We start from the raw sequence: 25,535 nt of genomic DNA, 5'->3' as shown, positions 1-25,535 counted from the left end.
TTTCATGTCAGTGTTTTAGCTGATTTCCTGATTACTGCACCTACTATCATCTGTTTCAATAAACTGACTGTATACAATTGTAAGGTTGCTTCTTTATCCATTATTATCAGCATACAAACTGTAGCATAATTACATGAAATGAAATAAAACAAGCCAAGGCAGTAGCATACAATATTTAAAAATGTTTATTCGTTTTCCAGGAGAAATAACCATAGTTTTTTTAACACTTTTAAGTAAAAGCAAATCATTATACGGTGATATTATGTATTTGGTCGTTGGATAAACACCCAGTCTCTAAAAAAAATGATAAAAATGACATAATTTAACAAATGAAAAAAAACAAAAAACACCAGACTATTTTCACCAGCTTTAGCTTTTTCTTTTTTTACACAGTCCATAATAATTTACGTTTTCTAAAGTATGAACACCAACTGTATGTAAATGCTTTGCGGTTCTAGTTATTGTCTGAGTGCATTCGTGCGTGAGTACAGCACCGGACTGTATACTGTTACATGCATGTTCTGCCGGGCATGGCTTACAATGGCCTCTCTATTCTTCGACACCTCTGTGACAGTCAGATTCCGTGTGAGGTGAAAGGTGGTTTCCACAAACTTATCAAAAGTATCAGAACCATACACTGTGCTCAGCTGTGCCCTACAGCCCTCCTCAGAGAATCGTGGGTATATAAAACATATGTGGAGCACAGCACTGCATGAGCCAACAGCTCCCGGACTAACCACAGTTATTCTTTTTCTTTTACTTTCACAGGCATGTTAGTAGTAGCAGACTTTACGGGGGTACGCATATGAATACATCTAACACATTGGGCTTCTCTACCCCAAACTTCTCAAAACTGGCTTGACGTGTCTAACTGAATGCGAGCGCACAAGATGGCAAATGCAGATTGTAGTGTTTTGGAAATTCACAAAAGGAGAACATATTAAAGTAACTATGCAGTTTTTCCATGTGAAAACACATATGACTGCTTAACCATTGGATGTAGCTTGTCAAAATGGGCCCAACTGCACACAACGACTAAGCATTGTAAAATCTAACAGATTAATAGTACCTCCAAGATACACATAACTTTCAGCAGCAAGAAGAACCAACTTCTGTTGCTCATACAGTCATACTCAATCTTCTCTCAGTTCAATACTGGGGATTTATTGCAACTAAGAGGATAACATATTCACATACTTTATATTGTGTAAAAAAAGACAGAGAACAATAGTTACTGTGATATGGCAAAAAACATTCAATATAATAGAGTATCTTCAAAAAACTGACAAAAACAAACCATTGGAACACTTACTTGCTGACAGAGAAATAATACTGAAACACGTGATTTAAAAAAAAAAAACACATAGGCCCGTCTCCAGCTTCTTGTAAACAATGATTTGAATGTAATTTTAAACATCTGACACGAGAAAGTGGATCAAAAAGGCTGGCGAACTGGTCTTGAAAAAAAGGATTTTAAGTATCTTGGTTTGAACAGAACCATATGCAAAGGCAGAATTATTAATATAAACATGGAGTGATAACACAAATAAAAAACCTCCCTTTTCGGTTATGACCTCAGTTGATTGAAAAAGTTGTTCTTAATGTAGAAAGTATGAAAATAAAGCACCACAAACTTGAAACTTGTACACATGCATTTGCAAAAACATTTGTTTGAGCTTTTGAGGCCAAAAGTTCAAAAGCTCAAAACCCCCAGGTCCCTTGACTTGGAACACAGAATCCAAGGACAAGGTGTTAAAGGCAGCGATGAAGTCAGTTACCACTGGCAATGGGCACAGTAAAGCTACCCTGTCAGGATTCCCTCTTGAACCGCTCCCTCCAAGAGGTCCACTGACTGAGGCTGGCATATCTGTGTGTTCACAGTTATTGTTGACAGGTCATTGTTTCTCTGAGACACAACACTGTTACATTTACAGTCATAATGAGAAAGCAGACAAAACATGTGCAATGCCGTTAGACACCCTGCTTGAGCGCGTGTTTCTCTGTGTGTGTGTGTGTGTGTGTGTGTGTGTGTGTGTGTTTGTGATATGGTGACTAAAGAGTGTTAGGTGTTATTTAAGGTTAGCTCCACCCCAAACTGGCCCTCATTTGCACTGCTGGAGGGAAAAAGGAAGAAATTTAGAAGAATTATCTTAGCAGTCTCTTAAATAATGCAGTTGAAAAAAATGTTTTATGTCTTCCTAAAAACAATGAAATCTTATTTTCAGAGCAAAATGTATCATGGACAGCGTTATTAGCATTTTTTTCATTTTTGCTTCAAAAGGCACTTTGGCAACATTAGAATACAAATTTAGGAATACAAAATGTCAGATTTATCAAATAACTTAAAAAATATAAAAGTGTCTCGTTCGGAATACTGCAGCTGATAGCTCAATTATCAACACTTGTTTAATGCATGTGCATGAAAACAAACACAATAAATGCTTAAGACTACAAAAAAATCTTTACAATACTTTCTTTCCCCTATACTTTCCTGTATTTAAAAAAAAACAAGTGCTCAGTTTCCATCAATGTTTTTTTGAAGGTATTAAATCACTGGGATCTTCAGAGGAACGTTGCGTGGGCCAACGGGCTAATACTTCTGCACCATGGGGACTTTGACAGTCTTTATTTCTGATATATGGGAGGACTTCTGGATGATGCAGCTGGTTGTCCCTGATACACTGTCCTTTCCCTGGGCGAGGTTGGTCAAGGCCATGGCTGCGTTGATTTCTCTCCAGTACGTTTCATCTTTGCCCCGAGCCTTTTCCTTTGGCGCGCTGCGGTTATACAGGAAGAGAGTTTTAATTGGGGGGTTCTTAATTATCATTAATAATCATAAGTAGTGGAGGTCATAAAGGAAGTGGAATAATGTGGAAGAAATGCATATAGCACACTCACCTGTCACATTTACTTGATCCATGGTCCACAGTCTCTGAAAACACAACACCAAAATAAAAAAGAGAGTTAATTTCGAAATGTACCAAATGTACCTAGGTCAATGAAGATTAATTATGAAAAAATTCCAGGGTCTGCGAGCAGACGTGTACATGCGGTCTGCGAGTTCACTCTGTTAAGCAACATGTATATCTTTGTTTTTATAGTTGATTGCAATACAGAACATGCAGCCCATGAGATCCTTAATGGTGAAAAATGCCGGTATGGTTCCTCAGTGAAGGAGCTACAACAACTGCGCTTTCCTGCGACGTTCGTTTCAGCAAAGACGAGAGGGGCATCTCATGGTAAGAGTTCTCCTCCACTGTTAAGTGGGTGGCCAGACCGGGACTTTTATTTTTACAAAAGAAACATGAGAGGAGAATTGTGGGCTCATTAAGGAGTGAAACTGGACTGTAATTTAGGTAAAGTAGTATCCCCTAAACCACACCACTTATACTTCAATCTCCCTCCAAAAGCGTGCACAGGGCATTGAAGAACGCTGCTGGACCGCAGGTAGGCTCCTGAGGGGGGGGGGGGGGGGGGTGATGCACGTGAGCTAACACTCAAGAAAGAGAGAGGCGAAAGGCCGGCAGTCGGAGCTGCGGTCGGACCCCGAAGCTTTGCCAGGGCTGGAGCGAGTTCTGAGGGGAAGCGGCTGGGAGTCCAAGGATACTCCCGAGCTTCACCACCTGATGAAGACATGGGACTTGGCACCATCGACTGCCATTAAAACCAACAGAGCACATGGATTTCCCACTCGCACATCTTGGATGCACACCCGTTGTATTAAAGGTACAATAGGTAAGATTTTTGTGTTAAAACATTGTTACAAGACCATTGTAAATCCCTTCCTATCATTGAAAAAGGCTCACTGACTTGTTGACTCGCCCTCTGCCTGTGTTTATAGTTAGGGTTTCAAAATATGCAGTTCACGGACCTACACATCTTACCAAAACATTGTGTAGCTGTAAAATAATTCAACCTCATTGGTTCTATTTGCCACAGCCAATGGCATGGGGGGATTTCAACTTCAATGCATTCACAGAGAAAGGGGAGGGATAAACAGTGTTGTGGTTTGAGGGTGTTTGTTGCAATTCTTCTCTTGACCATTAGAAGTCCAAAATGACCTATTGTACCTTTAACAAAATAAATAAATAAAACAAAAGTGTGACTCTGCTGAGCTTTAAAGCAGTAGAGAAGGGGTACAGACTGTAAAGAACCCCGTGGGGTGCTGGTGCTAGTCATCTTGGCATGGTAATGGAAATAATTTGACCAAATAGCGAACACCTCGATGAGGCCTGGCTACACCCACTTGATGAGGCTGCCATGGATTCCTGCTGCATTGTTTCTAGCACATTCCCCGGGCTGTTGATTCCATCAGATGGACCGCAGCTGCTCTGCGTTACGACGACTGGCCTTCCAGAGTCCTCCGGCCTCAGAACAGACCATTTACGGGGGAATTGAGCGCTCCATATTCCCCCGTGAAACGTCTGCTTGCGCTCGCTGACAGTCCCAGCAGATCCCTGCCACCACCATTACTAATGACTACATTCTGTCATATCTCACACTAGGAATACGTCACCGTTAGTATGGCACATCCAACTACAAATAGCAGACCTAGGCACAAACATAAATGCAGAGGCCTGTTAACAACATTAATGCCATCTTAGCATTAATACCATGTGCCTTAAGGGCTCTTCATTACAGTGACACCCATTGTTTTTTCTAAGTTTTTCTCTAGTCATCTCAGTTCACTTTCCAAAAATCAAATCTTCCTCCACCCCCTCCCTCCGACCATCAGCACCACCCCCTCAGTGAGACTCGGATCCAGACTCTTTTTATCTTTTAAGTGCAAGCAGCACCTAATAATTCAAAGCGTCTTCGCTACTTCGGTTGTTTTTCAGGGAAAAGCGTCCTCACGTGCCGTGACCCAGACTGACAGCGGACATTATCCAACCTTACGAAGGCCAGCGTGAGCCCTGATTGTGAAATCTCCTGTTGTTTCTCATTTATCACTCCCTAGCAGTTTAAAGTCGTCGAGCGACCAGCTTGTTGTTTTTAACCCGCTTCAGAGAACGAGACATGGTGTTACGACACCGCGGTTTGGGATTTCTCCCTCGATGTGCATTTCTGGCACGGGCCTCGCTTGGCTATCTGGGGCTGCCGTCTCCCGCCCCGAGTGACTAAACGCAGCAAGGTGTTTAAGATTGACCGCTCTCATGCAGACCGGCCAAAACAAATGCAATTATGTTTCTTTCGTAGTTATGCAAAGAAAAACCATATCTGTTGTATGTCAAGACTACAATCATTTGTTCCACAGCTTCACGGGCCATTTACAGCCTTGAAATTATTACAATCCCCCCCTCCGTTTTGGTTTAGCTTCTACATCTCTCCATGTAATGAGTACTTAGTTCATTCTGCTGGGGTTTGCTATTGTAGCACATCGCTGACATTGCACTAACAAAAACAGTTGCAACTTCAGCATGATTTGTGTTCCACAGACAGACATGACAGTGGGGTTTGATCAAATCCTACAAAAGCTGAATCACTTTCATATGTTTGCAATTTGTCATATCAGAGTAATGATGACTGTTAAATAAAGAAATAAAATAAATGTTTTCCCTCATGTAAAATCCAGCTATGACCAGCTTACCCGCTACCAGCATTTTCAAAACATAGCTTGACTGGTCAAACCATATTGAGTATGGAGCTCGTCTGAACTGATCAACAAGCTACCAGCCATTTCAAAACCTAGCTTGAGCTGTTTTTTACATCAGGGTTTTGAACCACGGATCTGTGTGCCAGAGTACATAAGGCTCACACTGGAGAAGCGCTGAGTTTAGTGGTTGCAACGGAGCAGCCAGAACCACTTTGGGGATGCCTGCTCTGTTCTCCACGGTGGGCATCCGTTCTGCACCAGCTGGGTGAAACAGAGTTTCCTTCAAGCAGAGATTGAGGCCTAGTATGGGGGCACACGGACCTGACAGCAAGGCGTGGTCCCCGAACTTCGCCTCTCCCCTTCTCTCTAGAGAGCCCAGACCAGCCAGGACAAACCATCTCTTGGGGAGCTACGGACAGAAAATTGGAAGTCGACCTCAGAGCGCTAAACACAATTTCCAACTCTGCCCTGCCTAAAACATCGAAAACTAAGATTCTTTAAAACAAAGGCTAGGCCAAAGAAACTATAAATCATTAATGAATCATAGTAAGGCTCTTTTTTTGTTTTGTTTTCTTTTGCTACTGGATGTCTATCCATTTCACTTGTACGTTTCTGTCACACTTCAGTTTCATTTTTCTTTTTCCACCAAGGGAAAAACTGCCTGCGGTGATTTTTGTGTTGCTGTTATGAGAAAAATCCATACCCAAGACTCACTGAGTCTCCATCCTGACATAAAACAGAGGAAGTCGGCAGCCAAAAATGACAAAACCAACCACTGAAAATAAGCGACCGACATAGCCAACTATTTGAAAGACAAATAAGTGCACCTGCCTGAGGAACAATTATCATTTTCAGCTCTTGTTGTTGTTGTTGTTGTTGTTGTTGTTAGCAACGGCTTACAATAAACACATTGTCCTGTATGCAAAATTGAAGGCTGCATTGAGTTAAAACCAAAGACAAGCATATGCAGGACTCAGACTCAGCTCCTGTAAGTTTGCACCAATACACAAAACTACACGGACAGGGTAATCACTGAGGTTGCAATCACTGCATCTGCAATCACTACAGCTTTGGACATTCCAAAGGGGTGTAAGGCAACTGGACTGTGAAAAGCTTTCTTGTCAGTCTAGTCCTTTCCACAGAAACTCTACCCAAGAGAGATGGGGGGGTCAGGCGTGGGGGTGGGGTGGTGACTCAGGTATCAAAATAGATGAATCAGTACAAAAAAGTCACTCTCAACAAGTATTACAGTCTTATATTTAGATTTAAATCTCATTTCTGTTACTTTTTTGCTAAATAAGATAAAATTATTGCCAATGAGGTGAGACAGTTTGAGTCATTGCATGATTTGCCAATGGGTTAAGCACATTTCATTTCATTAAATTTTCATGTGTCAACCAAGCAGTAATTTAAAACAAATCTGTTTCTCTTTGGTGAAACAGATTTCACGAAAGAGTTTCACAGATACAGAAAAGGCCTAGTCCTAGACTACATTCAGTTATGAATGGAGATTCTCCATACAAAACTCAATTCACAGTAGTCCACAGTGTACTCCTTTAAGCAAGAACAAATTTAACACATGGTTTTATCAGGACTTAATAACAGTATCAGGATTTATTTGGAGGACCATTGTGACAACAGCTGGCTATACGCTATGGAAGTGCATCAACACAGCAACGGATATGGCGGAAATTGGCTGGAAACAATACAGCGTCACGGTCCAAATACAACGGCGCCTCCTGTTAGCTTATGGAGCATCTCATCAGTTTTTTAGGATGAGCCTAAAATAATGAAGTGTGGAGAACACTAAGCAGACCGTGTAAAGGTTTCTCATTTCATTTCCAAGTAAGTTCATTAACATTGTCTCTTTATTGGCTCACCTCATTGAAATAAAATGTATTTTAATCTGGCTAGTTGGTTCGTTACAGTAAACAGTGTCTCTTTCTTTTACGCTGACTACATGGTGGGGTGAAGCAAATAACAATTTTGAAAGCTGCTGTATGTATGTTCCCAATAATTAAAGATTTGCCAAAAGTTACATTTTCATAAGGTATTGGAAAAGCCTTGCATCAGCCCAAATGCCCTGAACCCCACCCACTGTGCCTCTATGAGATCGATTCCATTACGTCATAAACAAACGCGGGCTCCATGACATCATAGCAAATGCGGGCTTTGTGACATCATAACAAATGTGGGCTTCAAGACATCATAACAAATGCAGGCTCTGTGACATCGTAACAAATGCGGCCTCCGTGACATCATAACAAATGCGGGCTTTGTGACATCATAACAAATGTGGGCTTCATGACATCATAACAAATGCAGGCTCCATGACATCGTAAACAAATGCAGGCTCCGGAGCAGTTACACCGGAGATTCGTTTTTCCCCTCACAGAAATGGTGCGTGCTGTTTTATAATGTCAGATGGAGTCTGCGAATAAAGTTAAAGACGGCTTGGCACCTCCGTGGTCGTTGCGTCGCCTCGCCAAGGAGACAAATCATTCCTGACCAGCGTCTACAGCGCCAGCCCCTCCCCAACATTCCACATCCCTGCAGTTCAGCTCAGCGCCAAGGGCCGCCGAATCACACCATTACTGTCAGAGGGCTGCTGTCTCTCCATGGCTAAAGAACACATTCAAACGTCTGGAAGACAAAACAGGGAAAACGTTTATTTTTTTATGGAGCGGTTCGCTTCTCGGGAAAGACCACACTGGTTTTAACACGATCCAGCAAGCAAAACAGTTTTAAAACAAGACAGTGCCCGATGCAGGTTGCACCATGCATGATTTGTCCATGTTTATACTCAGCTTACCAATACACGGTACACAATATCACATAACACCAACAGCAATATGCCCTAATTTTAGACTGCCTTACTGTTTTTTTCCACTCTGAGGTTTCTGGTTTTCATTCCACGCAGTAAAAACTATCAAAGCTGTTACTCAAATGACTCTGATTGTATCCTAGAATTAGCTTTACATTTTTCATACAAGTAAAAGCCATTACGGTCATAACAGCTGGGTTCAAGATTCATTGACATCCAAACCAAAATGGAAAGTTTTGAAACTGCACCTCTTGGCAACCTTTTCTCGGCTCTCTACTGTTTTCATCTGACTGGAGCAAGATTACACCTACCAACTGATTCAACTACTGTAATAATGTCCAAGTCCTGTAAATTCACCCCAATTCTCCCTCCATTGAATGCTCAGGAGTCTCAAAATAGTATTTCTACCAGACTGTTGCTGTATCCCAGTCAAAATTCAAATTTTTACCAACAGACAATAAGCTAACAACCTCAACCACATCGCAGCAATTAAAAAAAAAAAGAAAATCTATAAAAAGATGGTTGTATTTGTTGCAGATACAAAGCTAAGACCATCTTGCCGTGTTTAAACGTGCTTTCACCAATTCAGACGCGTTGCCTCACTGTTTACGAGCAGCAGTAAACACTATCTAATCACCTCTTACAAACCAGTGTAATGACAGGGCTGTTCGCAGCTGAAGTCTTCTGAATGAAAAAGTAAATAAGTTATCGTAGCCTCGCTGTGGTCCTGCCAGGCCATGTGAAACACCAGGACTTCTCAGAAGGGAACCAATTCTCAACAGAGATTAACCGAGATTTATGCATGTCTGCTGCAGATGCTTGGCACATACGTATACAGTTATCACAAGACTATGTTCTTTGGATCTCAGCTGAGAGCCTAAGACCCGACAATTCATTTTTGTCCCCTGTAGGACACATGAGTCATAAGTCTCTGGTCTTAATCTCAAGAGCCATATATTTGACATATTAAAATGTCCAGCGTTAATTCAACTCTTATGAGTCCAGTTAGGATCATATGTACTGTACTCTGCAGAGTTGATTCAACACTGAACATCTTACTATGTACCATACTGATAACTATACACTGTAAGGGACATCCCATTAAAAGAAAAAAAGGTATTAATAACGCAGCAGTATCTCTGATGGCTTCTGCAGAAGCGATCTTGCTGATAGCTATTAGACACAAGTTTTTCACTGAAAAATCCATATTGTGAATCTCTGATCTTCCAAAGAAATAAATAGATATAGTTTTTTTGCAGTGAATAAAAAAGAAGGGGGATGGATGTAGCTTAGAAACTTTTCTGGACAGAAATAGTCTGGAGTGATAACCAAAATGACATGTTTGTGCAGTAGTTCACTCAGCTCCATTATGTGGTAATCTCTCAGCCCTTAAGCTCCTACAAACCTCACGAGACCTGTCCAGACCAACCAACTGTGGCCCACGGAGGCTTCTAGAACAAAGTTAAATCAAGAACATTCCAGGTCACTAGACCACGGCAGTACTTCAACGATATTCTTTTTTTTCTTTTGTTTGGTTGTTTTTGTTACTTCTGTATCCTACAGAGAGAAAATCCTTCAAGATAGTGAACATGATAATGATGCAATTTTCAAAAGGAATTTGAAAGTTGGCCAACGAAAAAACAACGCTTATGGGGTGAGGGGCTTATCCAGTGCAGCTGTGAATCATAATGGGCACCATTAGTTTTGTCTGTATGCGTTTGAACACCTCGCCAGCCTTGACAATCACAATTTAAGCAATCAGCCAAGGGAACTGCAATACACATTAATGCAAATTTTTGGCTCTGATAAGAAAAGAACTCTCCTCCACAATTTGACACAGCCTGTTAAGTTTGTCAGTTTACGTTTTTTACATAACAATAGTCTGAGCCACCAATATCATATCTGGGAAAATCAGTCTGTTCACAGCCAAACCGTTGTAGTCACAATGCTTCTTATCCCAATCCAACATTTGCAGAGAGAGGACACTCGCATGCAACGAATGTGTCCTGTTGGGTGGGCGCTCTGTCAATGCACTTGTGCTGAATTTTACACTGCAGACTGCTTCCTTCCTAAACGCATAAACGCACATGCAAGCATACAAGCTTTCTGCTGAAAACTGTGCGAGATTCATTCTACTGAGAGTTCTGTAACAATTGAAAACCCAGACTGGTCATTTTTTTTCCAGGACGGCTCTCCAGCCACCAGCTTCGCTTTCTGCCTCGTCTTTGGGCTTTGGGTCTCACAAACACAAAATGGCTACCAGTACCCCCCGCATCACTGGATGCTATGTACAGTACACTGTCCGGAAGCTTCTGTGTATTCCACAGTGCTATGCTTGCTTTCCTTCCCCAATAGACAGACTATAGACTTTTTTTCAAAAATGTTATAATCTGCTTCATGATGAATTACCCCTCATGTTTACAAAAACTTGAATCTGGACCTAACAAATCTTGGCTCGTGGCGTTTCTGGAGCTGTTGTTTTATTTTTCCCTCATTTAACAGACATGGGGAAAACACAGCCAGTTCATACACTGGCTTCCCTAAGACAAGACTCCCTGCTGAAAACTCATATTCCTTTGCTTCACAATCTGCACACTGAAAAAGTATCTGTCCAGCTGAACGAGTACTTTTTCACACAGCAACCAAAAAGCATAAAGGGCACATGAAATGATTTGGCTCATTCTAACCAGCTTCCAACTGTTACTTTTTGGATTGTTACTCTGTAAAAACTTAAGTTTTACCAGTAAAGCAAAGTGGTCTTAAGGTGACAATAATGGTCTACATATCCAGTGATTTTCAGCAACCAACTTTATAGAGGACTCATGGCTTTTTAATCCCTTATAAAACTGAGCCAACATTTTCAGATACTATTTTTGTTTCCATTCTGACAACACCAAGTGGTTCAAAAATTCAAACATGATTTACACAAGAACAGTTAGGTGAAATGTTCTGTAACTTTGTGGGCATTACTGCTAGCACTGGACAGAGAGGCCACTCGCACATATTACATGAATGATTTGTATGTTTGGCATTACTTGGATGACACTCCCACCTTCCACAACTCTCGGAAATCTATATCTGAAACATAAAAACTGTACGAACACAGCACTGATGCCTTGTTGGTTCTAACCAGCTATGGGCCGGACGTGGTTTGTATAAAATGTTTCCATTTAGGGAGATGCTTTTTAAGCACTTTTTAAACAGTGTACAATTCTCAAGGATTCAATAACTGTCTGGCACCAGCTGTGACCTAATTTGAATGGCTCTTACGAGTCTCCGTAGCCTATTCAAACACTACTGTTTTCATTTAACATATTTCTGACTGAACTATGTGTTAAATGTGGCCTGCATTTAAAACAAGCTATAATCCTGTTCATTACAAGTGAGTGTCACATTTTAATACATCCAAAGACCTCAACAAACCTGCTCCAAAAAAGCACAGGGTAGCTTTATAAAAACCTAATTTAAAAAAGGGATTGCTAGCACAAGGATTGCATGCACAGCGATACTTTGAAATAACTTACTTGAAATCCATTCCAGGGTTAATACAAAGGGTGTCTTATAATACATTGGAAAAACAATTGGACAAGCAACTCCTTTTGCAGATCAATTGAATCATACAGTATTGGAAAATAACTCCTCATTGAGTTGTTTTATAAATCTCCCAAAGCAAATAGTCTTAAAAGGGCCAGCAAAAAAAATAAAATCTTTAATCCTTCAACAAAATCTTTTCCCTTCAAATATTACACAAAAGTCACAGGAATTATGATCTATGTCATATCAAAAGAGATCCCATGCAGAGAAGGAAAGGGAAAGAAATACAGAGATTCCTGGCTTTTAATATCCTATTAAAGGGTAATTTGGCATAACCTCCCTGGCATGAGCGATGGAATTCTTCCTAATTTCTCCTCATTCTGAGTGAATTCCTCCTACAAGACTTTTGTTTTCCTCAAAGGTCTCTGCTTTTCAGCTGGAACATCAAAGAAAAGCGAAGCCCACTATGTCCTGCCATGTCTGATTGTCCGCTTCAGACCGAAGCTGCAGTGAAGGCAGGCATTCCAGCCACAGCCAGCCATTCCGTTAACATGAAGCTAAACTCCACACTCCGGATAATTTCGCTCAGCAGAACCTGTGGTGCGGGCAGAGGCACACTAATTCAAACCACTGGTGCCAAGAGGCCGGAGAGCCTTAAAACCGGGGAAATGCAGGACTGAAATCTCAGACCTTCTGTAACTGGCAAAAGAACCTCAGCACTTTCTTCACCGCAAAACTATCTTAGAATGGTCCAGAGACAAATTTAAAGAGGAAATGATGCAAATTAAAGATTAAAGTTTCCTTTTACCTCAATAGTATGTTTCTCTGTCTTTCTCTCTCCCTCTCCCTCCCACACAACACACACACTCACACACACAACACACTCACACACACTCACACACACATTGTATATACAGTATACAGCGTGTGTGAGATATATTCAGCATAAATATAAATCCCCCCCCCCCCCCCCCCGGTTTTTTAGGCAGCGATTACACAGCAGGTGCTCATAAGAACTGCCCAGGGAGCCTGTGTCTTTCAGGACTTAATGTACTGCAGACTCATGCACCATGATGAGGCACAGTGTAACCACTACCTTACTCAACAGTCCCAAAAAGAACAAGCTCCATAGACAAAATACAGATTTGTCCACGCAGGCAATAATCTGGGTAAACAGGTGTCACGTGAGCCCCTGGGCGCAGGCTTTTTGGAAGGACCGAAACAGACCCCTGAGGAACCGCTCATGGTTCATATGACCGTCTTTCTGAGCACTGACTCACGCTTCCAGAAGGTTTCCTGGAGAGTGGTCTGACGTGTCCGGATTTGACAGTCAAGATATTCCGCTGTGTTTAGCAACGACCTGACCTTCACAGCCAGAAGAGACACAAGACACAATATCATATCCCTGCTCATAAACTGTTCCATGGTCATAGGCTATTAAACTATAGACCTTAAATACAGGTGAACTACTACAAGCCACATACACCACCATAGAGTAGGAATTATGAAAACAAAGCAGTTTGATAGGAGAAAATAATACTATGAAATATATATTTACATACATCAACTGAAGAGTGTTCAGCACAACCATAATATGTCCAAGATGTTCCAAAACAAAAAACACTTCTTGTTTCAACTTTAACTAGTAAGTGTCTAGATTGCCTTAAAATGTGAAGTTAAGTGAAATTTGTAATTTGCGTAATTTGTGCTATCGCCTTGTCTTCTGAAGTTCACTTAACTTATGCTACTAACTTTTTTAAGTTAAAACAAGAAGTTTCCCAGTGTATGGGAAAAGAACACTAAAATAACATCTAGATGTCCCACAAGATAGTAGGACAACACAAAAATGTACTCTTTTCTGCTCAGCACACAGACGGTCATTGTTAAAACATCAGCACGGCCCTTCCGCCCTCTTCTACACCCGACAGCTTCCAGAGTCAACACCCAAGGCCGCGCACCGCACTGTTTCACCGACGCTGTGCGTGGGCATCAAAGGGTCCGCGCGCGGTTGCCAGCGTGTTAAAGCACGCGCCGGCCCCCCCACTGCGAGGGGAATGAGGAGAATTCCTGTATCCGCTGCCCGAGAAACCCTTACAGGAGGAGGCCAGACTCGCAAACCTCCTAATGAAAAAAACCTCCCCTTTCTTCTCCCGGACAGCGCGAGGGAAGCGTCTTACATTCCGTGAGAGAAGCTGTGTAGCCGCAAAAAAATAAAAAATAAAAAAGACATTATGAAAGGAGAACTGCTGGGAAGCCGAGGGTTGAACCGACAGAGACGATGATAGAATTAGGCCGAATATGGCGGTGGGGTTGGGGGAGGAGGGAGGGGGAGGTTGGGGAGGTGGAAACCTGCAAATCTCCAGGGAGACGGAATGCATGAACTGCGTGAACCCTTACCGGCTCGGTAAACGAAGTTGGCCTCGGTCTCGGAGGACGAGGGGGAGAGCAGCTCGTCGTCGTACTCGTTGGAGCTGAAAGACCCTGAGTGGTTCCTCTTGCGTGAGTCCATGACGGCGTTGGAGGCCATGACGTGGCGCAGCGAGTCGTTGAGGTACCGGTGTAGCAAGCTGCTCTTGTACTTGGGCGGAGAAACATAATCCTCTCCGAGCGAGGCGTCGGCCCGCAGACCCGTCCCCATGACCGTGCCCTCCTTCTTGATGACGCTTTGGTACATGGGCTTGCTGAACTCCACCACGCCTGTCTGGGTGTGCGTAGGGTTTTCTCCGTCTGTGTTCGTGGGGGGTGGTAGGTGGAACAACAGGAGAGGGGAAAGAAATCTGTAAGTTTTACCACAGGGCTGGCCAGTACGAAAATCATGACAATGAGTTTGTTACAATTTTGCTGAATAACCAAAAGCTACTTTCCATAGTCCTACAACCTACAACATAACATAGTTCGCATGCAAAGAGCTGCAACATGGACAGTCAATCACTCTGCAGGAATGGGCCTACACTACAGCTTTCACGTTCTTGTCCAGAGCACTTGAGCAATATAGACAGAAAAATGAATGGAGAGCGACAGTGTATGTGCGCTTCTGGGGGGACTTTAACTTTATTCTCCACACTATGGTGGAAATTAGTTTTTGGGGAGTTTGATGTCGTCGGGAGTGAGGTTCCGAGAGAACAGCATAATTAAATGAAAACTATGGCACCTTCTTGTGTAGGTACCGTAGCTACCATGAAACGTTTTAATGTGTTTCTCAGCATATTTATTCAGTACAAGAAACAAGGTAAAGTAGCCAAGAGCGGCCTGCACATCCGGAGACTGCTACTCCCATTTCAATGTTCCCTCGTTGATGTCTTTTACGACACTACAACCCCTAAGCTTGCTTTGAACTTGCTGGTTGCCGCATGTGTCCTTCTAGCATTTTTTATGTCAGAGTTTCATTTTGTCGCTAGCAGACACACACTACTTTACACTCTACATTCTTTGTGACATTAACATACGGCTTGCAATGTTTTTGTTTTTTAAAAGGCCAGATTCGCATTTTTTGCAAGAAGCTGTCTAACAGGATATTTTGCTGTCATTAAGAAAAAAAATAAACTTCTAATAAGATCATATTTAAAACAAAAAGATTGTATGTCTTAGGTTCTACTGTATTTGTAAGGCTACCTCTACAGCATATATATATATTATAATTGAATGGTTGGTTCTGTTTAAGATAAACAAAATAATAATTTAATATTTAAGCCATCAATGAACCCTCTGATTTCTTCATGCATCCATGATATTACATTGATTACATTGTCCTTTACATTGAGCTGAAAATTCTCCTCAAATATTGCGACAATTATCTTTATCAAGCGAAATAAAAAATATACTGTTACAATTTTAGGCCGTATTACACAGCACAGCTCTACCAAACTCCCAACCGCAGTTCCACTTCATAGCATCTGCTCAAAGCTCTTTATAGAACTGAAACATTGCCAATTTCTTTTTTCTTTCCATCAAAAGTATGTATCTGTTATTCTTTGTAAAAACAAAATAATTGCCAGTAAGCACTAGGTGAACTAAAATGCTGGCTGCACTTGCTGACAGAAAGCGCTAAGGATAAAAAATGGTGCTGAAAATCAGATATCCTCAGGAGGAGGAGGAGAAATCAAGAGAACTATGTTCAAGGTATTGTCAGTGCCAGCTCTGTAATTGGATAATTTGGGTATGTCTGAGTTTTGATTAAGTCAAGGCCAACTTATAATTATGGCTTCCACATATCAGAAACACATGGATCTATTCCCCCCAACCCCCAACATCATGCAGTAGATATATGTGGCACCAGAGTGTTCTGCATGTCCTTTAGGGAGGTAAACCTTCAGGTTACGTTTTAAAAGTCAGCATTGTGGTGTAGCGGTTAGGCAACCGGACAGGAAGTGGCAGACTCAGAAATTGTGGCCCAGCCACTGTGCCCGGAACCAAAACAGTTAATCTGAATTCTTTCAGCAAATATCCAGCTTGTGTGAATGCATGATAAATGCAGGCAATGTGCAGTATATTGTCTTGGATGAAGGAGTTTTGCTCAGAAAATCAACAAAAATAATTATTAATTTATAGCTAGTGCAAGCTAGAGATATAATTAAATTTGCCAATATGCCACACTCTCAGGTTACAGAGGCAGATGGAGAGTGTCAAGCTGGCAGTGTATTCAAAAGGGGAGGACACACACACACACGCTGTCATGCACATAAACAAACACACACACAAACACACACTGTGCCTGTAACGTCAAGGACGAAAAGCAAGAGGCAAATACTAAGCATTCTTCCCTAACCCACGGTATGTGTCTTTTCTCCTGAAAGATCTAATTATGGCACTTGGTGTAGTACCGCATTGCAGCACAGAGCACGAGTGTGTGTGTGTGTGTGTGTGGATGTAAGATAAAGTTTATACAGACTGCAATAAATATGAGCCTGAAACAGCCATTCATCTCCAGCTGCAGACTGTAAGCCAAACTCTGCCCTTGTGTTTAGCCTCCAACCCCTGAGGGTGTCCTAATGACAGTCTATCATCTGCACACTTGTGTGTCAGTGCGTCTCCGCTTTTACACGTCTCAGACCCGCACTGTGCTACCTTTCTGCAGCAGGGCCTCTCTTTATAGTTGTCTAAGCTCTGTAGTTTGATTCCGAGTGTAGTTTAGCACACTCCGAGTGCAGTTTAACATATCCGAGTGTAGTTTATCATGCTCCGACTGTAGTTTAGCATTTCCAACTGTAGCTTAGCATGCTCCGAGCGTAGTGTAGCATGCTCCGAGTGTAGTTTAGCATGCTCCAAGTGTAGGTTAGCACGCTGCGGGTGTAGTTTAGCACACTCCAAGTGTTGTTTAGGACAGTCTGAGTACAGTTAGCAGTACCTTCTGAACATGTGTCGTCGCTGCTCACGCTCAGCCTCTCGGCGTTCCCCTGCACATATTTGTTATAAAGCTTGATCCGCAGGGCCCAGCTGAGGTCCGGCTGCCTCACCGTGTTCTTCAGTCGCCGCCTGGCATTCGCAAACCAGTTAGATACCTGAGAGAGAGAGAGAGAGAGAGAGAGAGAGAGAGACTTTAAATCAGCAGTTCCAATGCCCCCTCCTCGTTCAGCAAATGTGAACAGTCCTCCACTCCCCAAAAGAGAGAAAGGGTGGGAGGGAGAGGAAAATGAACAGAACTTTTTACAAATGAGCGTCACGCATGAAATGAGCATGAATTGTGCATAGCACTGGGAACTCTCCAACAGCTGACCAATAGTCAGCTTCAGCAACTATTCACACACTTTCCATAACTAACTAATAACACTAACACAACTCATTTCATCCAATCACATGCACACATCACCTCGGTGCGTTTTTCAAAAACCAACAGTCAGACCCTCCCTATGCTGCTCATTGCCTGTGCTGCCTCTGTACAATTGCACTGACCCTCCACCAGCCCAGCTACCACCTGTTGTTTGGATCTGCTGCTAGGTACTAGTGCGCACACGGTAGTACCTGAACCAGATCCGTTCAACAACAAACCTAAAATAATTTACTTGCATATTCATTAATATGTCTATCTAAATATGTGAGTTGTCCTGAAGGAAAAATAATTTGAATGAACACAAGAAACTAGAGCATAACTGGAGCATCCATTTCTTTACAATAGGTACTTCATTTTGAGATAGCTGGGTAGCCTGTTGCGTAGTAGCTGAGGTACATGATTGGGCCCGGGACCAAGCCCTGGTGTAGCCACGATAAGCTTTGCACAGCTGTTGGGCCTTTGAGCAAGGCCCTTAACCCCACATTGCTCCCCGGGCGCTGCACTTTGGCTGCCCATTGCTCCTAAGTAACTAGGATGGGTCAGATGCAGAAGACAAATTATTCCATGGGTTCAATAATGTATATCTTCTATTTGTCTTGAAAACAAAAAATAAAACAAATCTCAGCCACAATAAATTAGAATGGTACTCATTGTGTATTGTTGCTTTTTGAAAATCTTAAAAATTTGCACAAGATCTGGCAATGAGCCAGTCCAGCTTAATGAACAAAGCGGATAAATACCTCACGGTAATTTTACAAATGTAAAGTTTCATTAACTCCCAGCCTTTGATATGGGTGTGTATGCTTATTTTGGACAGTGTTGTGTGAGTCTAATGACACGTTTTTTCCATACAGGTCATTTTTAGGCAATAAAACAATTTTCAGCTCAAGCTTCTCCATTTCAAATGGAATAGAAAACATTCGATGTTGTACTAGAATAACTTTTCACGCCTAATAGACTTCTAGCCAGTTATGAAGGGCTGGGTGCCCTAAAGCTACAATACTTATTTTGGATTTTGATCTATTTCAAATAGGCGGCATGGATGGTGCAGTGGGTAGCACTGCCGCCTCACAGCAAGGAGGTCCTGGGTTCGAATCCCCGTCGGCCGGGGCCTCTCTGTGCGGAGTTTGCATGTTCTCCCCGTGTCTGCGTGGGTTTCCTCCGGGTACTCCGGTTTCCTCCCACAGTCCAAAGACATGCACGTTAGGCTGATTGGAGAGTCTAAATTGCCCGTAGGTATGAGTGTGTGAGTGAATGGTGTGTGTGCCCTGCGATAGACTGGCGACCTGTCCAGGGTGTATTCCTGCCTTTCGCCCAATGTATGCTGGGATAGGCTCCAGCCCCCCTGCGACCCTGATCAGGATAAGCGGGTTCAGATAATGGATGGATGGATGGATCTATTTCAAATATAATGTTTCCAAGCTAACCAACTAAGTCCCGCATGCTTCATAAAGGTCCACACTTGAAGTTCAGCGCCTAACAGAGGAAATAGGAAAGCTTACATTCAGCTTTGAAAGTGGCGTCATTATCCGCGATGAGAGATTTACTATCGCATTAGCGGCGTTTGTCTCTATGGAGATGTCACGCGGGGTCACGGCACTTTTACAGGGCGTTGCCTTTGCAGACGGAGATCAAAACGCTGCAGCAAAGACCCCGGGATTCAGCGCTCTACACATTCCGCTCCCACTTGCTCGCGCTCGGAAAAACCAACCGCTTTATTAGATATTACAGGGAGCTCTAAAAATAGAGATGACAGTTGTCTAATCTGTGTGCCCTGTGTCAGCTTGATCAGTAATAATTTTTCAATGGACTTGCTGGCTTCATACTTCTATTTTTCAAGTACCTTACTTTAAGTTATCTTACTTATCAACAATGCTTTCATCTTCCCTTAATGGCGCACCTGCCCATCCATCAACATCATTGTTTTGTGAGTGTCTAGGGATGTCCACGCTCCCAATAATAATAGATGGTGAATAAATAGTAATTATACTGCAACTGCACGTCTCCTTTCATGTTTCTATAACAGTAAATATGAATGCTATCGTCACACAAAATACTGTGTTTTACTATCATATGTACGATGTTTACGTTGTATTAGGTACAAACTACTATTGATACAAACAAGTCAGACAAAAGTGTACAAATGACCTGAATTATCTATTTTTCCAAAACAACTGAGAACTCCACTTTTTTTTTTTAATGGTCACAACTGTTAAATATTTTTACCCTGAATAAATGACATAAAACAGAAAGTATTTTAAATGTGCATACATTTGCATTTCATTTCTACTGCATTTCTATCCACACCAGTTAGTTAATTAATTTAAGAATATCAGCTTTGGGTGATATAGAAATAGGGTGTACATGTCAAGGCAACAATGAAAATGTCAAGGCAACAATAACAATGTCAAGGCAACAATAACATACTCAAGGTGTTTTACCCTTTTGACCCCTATAAATTACACACACGAATCAGAGCATAGGTCATTAGTCCCTAGTTTATTCATACATTACTCCGCATCTTACCTGGACCAATGTCATCTGGGAGCCCAGGGCAAGCAGGATTTTCTCCGTTTTAGTGGGGTAAGGATTGTCCCTGTGTTTATATAGCCATTGCTTCAGAGGCCGGGCCATGTCCTGAAGTGCCTGCCGCTTATGTCGCACCTTTCCTCCGCTTTGTCGGGACCTACGCGCCAGAGCAAACATTCCGTCAGACTTTTAAAGCCGTTTCTCTGGACAACATTGAATGACGTATACATTTGCTGTAGCCAAACGTGCATCCAATATTTAACAAGTGAATTACAATAACAATAGTAGCTACATCATGCAGTGGCCGTTCTAAAAGACAAGATACATGCCAATTGCTGTACTAATATATACATATCATGGTGTAAAAATTGCCAGTAGTGGTGTAAGACTCCAATAGCCAGCCGTGTGCTATATAAAAAAGACAAATGTACATACTTCAGCAATCCACTGCTAAATTGAGCATAGAAAGGCAACCAAACATGTTTCGGTTTATGTCAGAAATAGCCTAATATGACGCAGGTGTATTGCATAGTTAGCCTAAATTACGTTTACTAATGTGAGGAATTAAGTAATTGTGTTATTGGTGCAGATAAAATAGTAACGGTGACCATTATGATTACTAGATTAAATACACAGTAAAGGCACTGAACTGAATGTCCTATTCGGGCAAGTTGTTATTATGAGCAAATAATGAAAGAGCTCACAAAAACCCAAACTGTAATATACGGTTCAAAATTATGGTAGGCCCTATAATTAGTTATCTGAAAATAATGAATACACACAAGCGGGAAGTAGTGGAGGCGTTTATTTATTAAACTTGATTTAAATCTGTTAGTCCAGACGTAATTCAGGTCACATTAAATAAATAGCCCAACAAATTTCTACACATTTCGCCCCAGAAAACAGCGTGTTATTAGCTATATTGTCTATTTTCCAGTTTCACTTGCCAAATGCTTCTACTGTAATTTGCGGGATGTGCACATTAAAGCAAAATTAATAATGTGAACACATACTTGGGATTTCCATGGTTTGACTATATCCAATCAATAGAAATTAAATCCGCTGCAATGTGTTTTTGCTGAACCTGTAGATGTCAGTGTGGAGCTGTGATAACATCGTTTTATCGTCTAAACTCTGCTGCAGATGTAACATATTTCCTTCCAACCTCAAGTCTGCCTGAGGTTCATGTTCTACAAATATTTTCCTTGTAATCTAGATCTTTAAGAACAACCTAAAGAACATTTTACTCCCTGAGTTTTGGCGACACACACCTCGTATTTATATTAATATTCTTTATTAGTAATGATACTCCCCATGACGCGGCACCTTGCGGCAATTGTGTTATCCTTCTGTCTCTTTTTTTACACACACAAAGCACTTCAATAACTCAGGCTTAAACTCCGTCAGTGTGTAGGATGTTTGCTTAAGTTGACTCAGATTTCATTCGGCATGGCGTTAGATCTGATGCTGGTTTACATCTTGGCTTATAACGGACTACTGTACTGTCTGCAAATAAAATTCCTGTCAAGTGTAAACACCCCAGGAAGCTGAAGCCACGAGCTTCAGGCGTATGGGTTCTAATGGAGGAAAAATAAGGGATGACACGATTCTCTCTTTATTCGGTTTCTAAAAAAAGCCCCGATTGACTGGACCACACATGCAGTTAAATGAAATATTTGTTTATACAAAACAAGGCGTTTTGAAGAATACATCGAACAAGCAGTAGCTTTATACACATCCAAACATCACAACTAAATAACTACATAAACATATGTTCTACATTTTCAATTACAAATACCAGTGCCAGAGCCAAACCTATTAGGCTACAGAGTCCAACAGTAGAACATATTTTCATCCTGCGAATAATATTTGAAAATATTGTGTCACTCATCAATGTAGACTATTCCTAATTGTTCATACCAATATGTGATACCATAGTTAATACAGTGTAGTTAAATTTGAACGTAACACGATTTATATGAACATGAAATAATCGCACCAGATGCGCAATTACGCATTTGTCCGCATTTTATCCGGGGAAAGAAAACTTGTGACTAATCGGACAATTAACCGCTAACCGAGTACATTAGTAGGCCTAAATGCACTACATATTTCAGTTTTCTTAATCTGCAGGCACGAATAGTATAGCAAAATACCTGTGACTATAAATAGCTGCTTCAAGGCCACAAATTATTCAAACAAATTACAACCAATCAACCACCTTTTTCCTTTATGTATGTTTAAGCAAAAAAACGTATTGTATACATACCCAGACCTTCTATGCCTGCTGGCAGAGTTGTCTTTGATTGTCTGGTTGTTTGAGAGTAAATCTGGATGCTGCCCATCAATTACTTCTAAATAATTTCGGCTGCTCCGTTCAACTTCTTTCGCCTTTTCTTCAAAAATGACTTGATTACTTAGTTTGTTAAACACAATTGTGTTCATCTTTGGTTCTGTATTCCGTGAATATCTTCTATGTGCAGATGTCTCCGGGAATTGCTTTAATACTGATTGCGGCTGCAACAGTGATTCTTGGTAATTTTCCTGTAAAACCCATAAGTGAAAGTGTTTTATACCCTCGAATGACCAAATTTTGACAGACATGTTTTCACCTTACAGATGGCTATAATTTATACACCCCCAAATAATTTATGAGGGAAACAATATTATATTTGGCAATTCAAAAATATTACAATGTGACTGAACAGTCTTAATAAAATCACATCAATCCACACAACGCGCAAACACGAATATATAGAAATACAATTTCTCAATAATGTAGAATATTGCGTTCATAACATGAGTACGATACATATTAATTTAATTAGTAGGATATAACTTTTTAGTCCCGTCTTAAAGTTACGGAAGCGTAAGAAATTAATGCGAGAGCGCAAATAGCAAGAGCCGCCTAAAAGAACACTGGAGACGATGGGATATATATGCTTCGTTTACTTTGAAGAACAACGTAGGCTTTCATCACGCTTGGATATATGTGATTTTATTTTGAAGTCAAGACTTCCATACTCTATTATTAATTTAACTCGCATGCATATGAAGCTGTGTGCAATGCGGCATTCTAACTTCAAAACAAGAACATTTTTAGATATTACAATGACCCCAAAAAGGTTTAGGCTATTTTGATGTATTCATAGCTTATGTTCCAAATGATCTCTTTCAGAAGTAGCCGACTATCAGAAAATGTAGCTACCCACACATAAAATGTACTATGGCTTATTCACATTTTATTACAGACACTAATTAGACCTTTTTTTGCCAGAGATGACTCCTTATAATTCCAAAATAACAGGTGATAATAATATGCATCTCAATCAATAGTAGTGCACAACGAAGCACTGGAACTACCGCTATTTTACCCTATCAAATAAATTATATTGAGAAATGAACCGGCAAATTCAGGAAGTCTGTGAAGACTTGTGAATAAAAGCTTACCGATAGTGATTGCGGCCACACCAAGGAGCACAATGCTACCACACAGTAAATTTCTTACCTGCTTAGCGCCCCTCCTGCGTCTCTCTCTAGTGTAAAATCCCGTTCCCAGTTTCCCATTCCCTGCTCACATGTTCCCGTTCTAAGTTCCTGAGCTCAAACCACACGAACCACGGTCGCTTCGCTGCTTTATTCACCAAGCTTGCGATGCCGTGCCCGGGAATCTGAATATCGCACCCTTCTCATGTTTCCTAGCTAAATGGTGCAGCCTGTGAACATAAAGTTACTGCTGTATGCCTGTTCCGCGCCTTAGGCGAGGCGGGCTACTGGGATACAGCGCTGTAGTGTTCCGCGTTAGTTTCAGCCAGGCTTCACTGCAGAGATTTAATTAAGTAACATGTGGTCTGGTACGGACCACGTCTGTAAGATGTGCTATAGTAAAGCGAAACGGCTATGTGATATTTTTTCGGATTTGATTTCAATTGTTTTAATTCTGGTCAAGCAACAAGTAAGTCGCGCTGGCAAATGTATATTCTGGCAAAATATATAGATCGCAGGTAAAACATCGGAATGCATATTGATTGAGCAGTTAAGGGGGGCAGTTTAGTGTACGGGAAGTTCTCAAATTTATCAAGGCGTGGTGTCAATAAGACGTAGCTTAATTATTGATTATTTTATTGATTGTGCAGGCGCATTTTGAATTTTAGCTGACAAGATGCGTATTATCACCAACATTTTCAGTGATTCGTGTTGTCCTACCAATTTAGTATTTGCGCATCGGCTACAACCACGTCAAATGTATTTATTTAGAACTTGAATCCTGACTTGAATGCTTTTCAATTCACACGTTAACGTTACCCAGCCCGTTTACAAAGCAATACTTTCAAGGACTAATGAAAGATCACGTTTGATTTTGGTAGCGTATTTACTGAATTGGTAGGCTACGCCAAAGGAATGCTTGTGGAAGTTGCTGCACTTCGTCAGCGAGTGGAGTGGGAATGTTTGGAAAGTGAGTCTAGATGTAGGCTAGTTTATCACCTGGTTAAGTGACATTTAGCCTCATTGGTCCACTGAAACAATGTCACTGAAACAGATAGCGACGTGCATTTTGCTTTGATCACCCGTCTTTAAGGGCATTGCTAAAGTTTATATAGCCTTTCATTCCACAAAAGTGCAGCAAGTTAAGACGGCAACTAACCTATTGCTACTCCTCCTAATAATACCAAGAAAGCAATAACTAGCAATACGCTTGTGACTACAGTCTATTGAAGATTAAGCAACAACAATGTATTACAGGGCTGAAGAGCTGAATGGCTACCAAAAACGTAGGTTAGACCACCTTCAAAGGCTACCATTTATTATTCTAAAGAAGCCATTAGAATAACATGCTGCATGCTATTGTGCTTTTATTTACTGTCAATTAAATCCATAATTTATCGTAGGCCGCGTACTAAATTGGGGTCAGTGGCCATAATATTGTGACTTCGTTATAAAGATGAAAGACATCTGGTATAGGCTACTGGGTGTAGTGGGTTGCTGCTCCTCCGTGTCTATTCTTAAGTTTTTTTCAGCAGCCTCGTTGGGTGCAATCAAGTGATTTATAATGAAGCCTGTCAACCGAAAACAAAACAAATAAAATGTCGTTTTATGTCATCCTTTGCATGATGATTGTTTGCCTTTGTTCGTTTCATTGAGCTACTCTAGCACACCAAAGCTGTTAGTTAAAATGCTGACTGACTGGAGAGAACAATTGACAGTGGTCGATTTCCCGTGCAGTTACTTCTGACACTCATTTAAGGCGGCACGAGCCTCACACTTGGTCCACAGATCCAAATGTAAAG

General features: G+C 41.3%; 1 protein-coding gene across 1 annotated transcript; it reads right to left on the bottom strand.

Moving 5' to 3' along the window:
• Positions 1-205: 205 nt before the first annotated feature.
• mkxa (mohawk homeobox a) lies at positions 206-23,831 on the bottom strand. The gene is made up of 7 exons (XM_061240188.1): positions 23,756-23,831; positions 22,517-22,791; positions 20,245-20,404; positions 17,296-17,449; positions 14,349-14,678; positions 2,899-2,932; positions 206-2,777 (listed from the first exon to the last, which is right to left on the bottom strand). Exons 2-7 carry the CDS (start codon positions 22,690-22,692, stop codon positions 2,591-2,593), a joined length of 1,041 nt encoding a protein of 346 aa, XP_061096172.1. The 5' UTR covers positions 22,693-22,791; positions 23,756-23,831; the 3' UTR covers positions 206-2,590.
• Positions 23,832-25,535: the final 1,704 nt, after the last annotated feature.

This window comes from Conger conger, chromosome 4 (genome assembly GCF_963514075.1).
Source record: "Conger conger chromosome 4, fConCon1.1, whole genome shotgun sequence".
Taxonomy (NCBI): domain Eukaryota; kingdom Metazoa; phylum Chordata; class Actinopteri; order Anguilliformes; family Congridae; genus Conger; species Conger conger.
This window is presented reverse-complemented; position numbering and strand designations above follow the sequence as displayed.